Here is a 5462-nt window from a genome sequence, read left to right on the forward strand (position 1 = left end):
TTCTTTCATTGTGGGCCAATAATATCCCTGGCGCAAAACTTTCATTGCCAACGAGCTACCCCCGAGTGATTGCCACATATTCCTTCATGTACTTCTCTTAGGATGTAATTTCCTTCTTCTTCTTCAACACACCTAAGCAGAGGTTGGTTGAACCCTCTCTTGTATAGGACTTCGTTGTATATCACATATCTTGCAGCCTGATAGCGGAGTCGGCGAGCCTTAAACTTATCCTCGGGGAGTATTTCCTTGCGAATGTAAGCTAGAATGGGCGTCATCCATGTTTCCTTGGGAGCCTCATCCACTTGCATAGTTTCTGTCTCTGGGATACTATGAACCTCCTGGATTTCAAGGGGGATGGATCCTAACAACGCAGCCTCTTGTTGCGACCCCATTTTTGCCAGAGCATCCGCATTACTGTTCTTCTCCCGCGGAACACATTTCAATCTAACTTCTTTGAACATTCCAATCAGGCGCTGTGTACATCTCAAGTATAATTCTGTTCGCGGGCCTCGCGCTTGAAATCCCCCGTTAACCTGATTCACTACCAACTCTGAGTCACTTCTTGCAATTAAGTTTCGCACCCCCATTTCCAAAGCGATTTTTAGGCCATTAATCAGCGCTTCATACTCCGCATCATTATTGGTTGCATAAAACTTGAAACGAACCTCAAATTTTGTTGATACCAAATTCCTCCGTCTAACAATTATATATGAACTAGTAGTATTGACATATTCATTAGTTGCTATCAAGTACTTATAAAAAATCTACAAGAGAGACATAATAATGCTCAAAACTTGTTGTTGGTCCTTGCGCTGGTAGATATAAAATTCTGCAAGTTGAAGCTTCTCCCTGTGCTCCGGTCTACTCTGGGCCAAGTTTTTCATCAGGTATAATATTCTTTCCAGAAGGAGAATGTATATTATATATTCAATAATTTAGGAATAAAATAAATTAAAGTTATGAATATGCGAATTGGTGTGTTTTTGTTGATTGGCGCTCTGTCCCTTGTTCTACTATTTTCCCAGTCCTACATCAAGTATTCCCTCAAAAAAATGTTGTATACGATAAACATGTACAATATAATGACATGGTTCTGGAGGAAAGTTGATTTTTAAAACGTTATATTTTTTGCTTATAGAAATAGGAAAAGAAATTAGGACGACTAATTTTCTAAAAGCAAACTCTGAATACAATAAATTAGGAACTCATGAAAGTGCAAAAGGTAAGCCAGATTTGTTTTTTAAAATATAACCTAATACAGAATAGAGTACATTCATGACAAGTTTACAAGCAGACAATGATCCCATCATTGTGTTATGTTTCAAAGTAGCATGCTACAAAACAAAAAATATACACGAGCAACCAAGCGCAGTCTTCAGCAGATCGACTGCTGTTACTAGTTTCCTGATCAGAATTCAGTTGGAGGTTTCAACCTGATGAGCCGCTTGATTCTATCCTTGTCCGTATTCTCCAACAAACCCTTAAGAACAATATGATCAAGAGCATGAGCAAGCAAGTACACGAGACACAATGAAAGATCAAACATATGTTCAAATAAACATTTACAGAGCTTGTGCTAGCGAAAAAACAGGAACCGGGAAAATAGCCTCTTTTATATCCTGTTGCACAAATAGATACAATAGGTACGGAAAAAGGCTAAAATAACTATGTTTACCTATAGTCTACAGGTGTCTAGAAGGTTTGGAGGGAAATTTATTAAAATCAATACTTTACAAGGCATCAAAATGGTCTTTTACCATCGAAGTGTGATGATAGGTGTCATTCTATGGTGCAGCAACTTATTTAATAACAAATAAACCAATTTACTTTTAAGTATACAGACTATGCCAGTGTGAATCAAGGTCTCATTCCAGCATGTTTCTTCATTCACAAATAATTATATGATTGATAGATCCTCACCTTCCATACAATCTCATCAAAACATAAGCAGATTTTTCCATACTTATCCAAGAAAAGGCGTTCAGTTGGAGGTTTCCCGCATACATCCTTTAGAGCTGAGGTTATAACATATATTGCTTCTGACACTTGAAAGTAAATAACACTGTATTAGAGAGTATATAAAATAGAACATAGAAAGTAAAGCAAGCAGGCTTGTTAGCTTAGATCTATCCTACACATTTACGTTCATAATGCAAATCAGTGATCACCAAACAGGACTAAAATGAGTACCGAGTCGGATGTACGACATTAGTAAGATGCAATCAGTTACTTTTTTATCAGCTTTTATTTATTAGAAACATGAAAGCAAACCTCCATTTTAGGAAAGACAAATAAACATGCTCAGGCCAGTTTGCAGAAATGGTTGTACTTGTACCTAACTAAAGAGACAGTAAAAGGGAAGAAATACTTACAGGCAAGTTCATCATAATTATCTTTGCCAACAAGATATATGCTTACGTCTCCGAGCACAGTGTAAACAATGTATACTGATCTGAGGAAGAAACAATCAAGTCATCAGTGGATCCAGATATTGAACACAATCAGTAAAAATCAAGTAAATGTTGGTTTTAACTTTTATGAGGCCCTCTCTTGCCAAGATGGAACAAACTAATCCGACCACAAATTTCTGGGAAAACTCACACAAAATTTACCACATCAGTTCCTTAGGAAGAATAAATTATCAGAATTTACTACACGAGAATGAGAAAACTAAAGTAAAATGCATTCTGTGCACCTGTAATATACACCTCTTAACAGAGATAATGTTCGACTTTTACTTCTAGCGAAAAGCATACAACACTTTCAAATTAGTGCACTTTGTCTACTTTCATGAGACAAAACTACAATAGTTAATTTGTAAGGCAGTTAAGTCAAAAAATATTAGTGAATAAGTGGAGTCCTCTTGAACTCCATGTAAATCCTCATCAAGCTCCTCCAAACGATGAACTTGCCACCCAAATCAATCAGCAACGAACATCGTGTAAATCCTCATCTATTTTCCAATGATTTCAATTGTTCTTACACTTTCCAGTCCAACAGTAGTTTCATCCTCTCGGACCTCTCCCTCTCTCTCACTGTTCCCGACTCATATTACCCCTGCAAACAATCCAAATGTTTCATCCACCCGCAATATCGTTCCTGTCTCCCACTCATATTACCACCGCACACATTGGTCTCTTTGGTAACTGAACCCTCCGTTCTTGAACTCTCTGGTTTCATTTCATTCATGTTCTAATATTTTCCATTATCTTCTTAATTACCATCGGTTTTTAACGAATAGATAAGTCTTATTTAGGGCGTGCAGGACTCCCACATTATTGAGTAATCCTATAGCTAGCTAGAGAATGGCGAAGATATAGAATGGATGTATAATTGTATACAACAATAATGGTAAAAATAATAAGGTGATAGGAATTAATGACTGACAAGAACAAGAACATGGGAGAAATGGTTGCTTCTTGAGGCCTTTGTTTCGTTAATGCTCAAATCAAAGTCTGATTTACTACATTCCTGTCATGATCAAGATTATGAAATGACATAAAATTCAGATAGACCCACTTTCAAAAAATTGATTGCCTTTCTCTGAGACAAACTGGAGAACCAAGGGAAGCAAAGGTTTGGTTAAGGAAAGGAAGATGAATACGGGGGAGGGATGCTAATGATGACTAGTTAATAAAAGTTTCCAATTTTTGGACTTTGTTAACTGTTATTTGACAGAAGTACACACAGTGAGGTCGAAGTCTGATTACGTATACTAGGCTGTGCATATTAAGGGTGAGGGGAATGCTTTTAACTCTAATTTATCAAGTGAACTAAATTGTACTTTTGTGCCGAATAACAGAGAACACGGCAATGAAAATCCAAAAAGCACAAGAAGACCCATAAAAATATATTCTAGAGAAGGAAAAGGAACACATACTTGTGACAAGCAACAAGGAGCTCCTCGTTTTTAATCCCCTTCAGGTTATCTGCTCCAAGTTTAACTAAAAAAGATCTCCAATGCAACCTTTCTTCAGCCGGAACTCCATTAAAACTGCAAACACACAAACTCCGGGACAAATTAAACTACTTCAATATTTATCTAATCTACTTAATAACACATTTGTGGCATGCAAATCATATAGCTTGATATGAAGTTTCAATCTTTTGTAGAAAAATGCACACAAATGACATTTCAAAATCCCACTAATCAAATTACCCAAATTCCCAAAACTTCCAAATATCGCGCATCTTGGATCAAACAAACTCACCCGGATAAACTTAGTATGATAAATGACAAATTCATTTGAGATCCTTAATATTTTTTTCTATAACTAAGCTCAGTTTTAGTCCAATTTTTATCGAGATTGGATTCGACAACTATCAATCAAAAGATAAACTAACACATGAATTGGGATGTAGCAACGTAAAGCAATTGAAAACACCATTCAAAAAAATAACTTAAAACACACTTAAAAAGAAGAAAAAAAACATAAACAAACAAACATATTGAACATAGATACACATGTGTATGTAAAGATGAGTGTTTGAGTACCGTTCGACGAGAATGTTGCCCTCGGGATTGGCGATCAGAACAGCTAACAACATTCTCTCAGATCTTGTAATTCTGATGTTGTAAACAATAATACTTTAAACAAAGATAGTAGTAATGATTATTCATTTATTTCTGGAGGAAAAGGGGTAAACAGACCAAGGTTTTGTTACTAGATTTCCATGATGTCTGTGATGTATTTTTCAAAATAAAAAGTTTTGAATAAAAATTTAAAAATGAAACTTTTATTCAGAAACAAAAAATTAAAAAAAATAATATGAAATTATACTTTAAATAAATATTGAAAAACGTGCCTAAAAGTGATGTATAGAATTGAATAAGACTGAGTGAGTACTTTCTTAAACAGTACCAGATTAGTTCCCGAGCGGATAGATACCTGCTTATATTATAATCCTTTCTAAAATTATATTTTGAAATAATTTAAATAGGTATTATATTATATTTATGATGGTGAGAAATAGAATAAAGTTGCAATTAAAAATATTTTAAAGATGACACTAGTTATATTTTTAATTAAATAGAAAGTTAAATTGATGAATATTTAAATTAGTGAAATAAAGAGAATTAGCGGATACTTTAAAAATGATGAGAGGGAATGAAAAATGAAGAAGAAAAAGGAGGAGCTGAAGTTATAAATGGAGATACAAATTTAAAGATATTGAATGAGAGTTTGCCACATCATCAAATACGACATCAATTATATTTTATTTTGATATATCGTAGATTGGTTTAAAACTCGTGCGACACACGACTATTTTAAATAATTGTAATTTTATTTTTTTATTTTAATATTTTAGTAATAAAATTTGTTGAAATAGTAAGTATGTCTATATAAGTATAGTGGAATATATCTTTAATTTATATTATAATAACGATTTATAATAATTAGATTTTTAAAAATATAAATTCGTAGAAATGGCATGGTATATATATTCTGAAAAAATTATAT

General features: G+C 34.1%; 1 protein-coding gene across 1 annotated transcript; it reads right to left on the reverse strand.

The window, feature by feature from the left end:
- Positions 1-1214: 1214 nt before the first annotated feature.
- Positions 1215-4663, reverse strand: LOC141688811 (uncharacterized). The gene is made up of 5 exons (XM_074492921.1): positions 4496-4663; positions 3881-3994; positions 2373-2452; positions 1921-2045; positions 1215-1480 (listed from the first exon to the last, which is right to left on the reverse strand). Exons 1-5 carry the CDS (start codon positions 4546-4548, stop codon positions 1409-1411), a joined length of 444 nt encoding a protein of 147 aa, XP_074349022.1. The 5' UTR covers positions 4549-4663; the 3' UTR covers positions 1215-1408.
- Positions 4664-5462: the final 799 nt, after the last annotated feature.

This window comes from Apium graveolens, chromosome 10 (genome assembly GCF_009905375.1).
Source record: "Apium graveolens cultivar Ventura chromosome 10, ASM990537v1, whole genome shotgun sequence".
NCBI lineage: Eukaryota > Viridiplantae > Streptophyta > Magnoliopsida > Apiales > Apiaceae > Apium > Apium graveolens.

Coding starts and splice junctions, on each gene's coding strand:
- LOC141688811 (XM_074492921.1), bottom strand. CDS start 4,548: ATGTTGTTAGCTGTTCTGATCGCCAATCCCGAGGGCAACATTCTCGTC. Junction 3,995..4,495: donor GGCAACATTCTCGTCGAACG/GTACTCAAACAC, acceptor GTGTGTTTGCAG/TTTTAATGGAGTTCCGGCTG. Junction 2,453..3,880: donor CTCCTTGTTGCTTGTCACAA/GTATGTGTTCCT, acceptor TTTCTTCCTCAG/ATCAGTATACATTGTTTACA.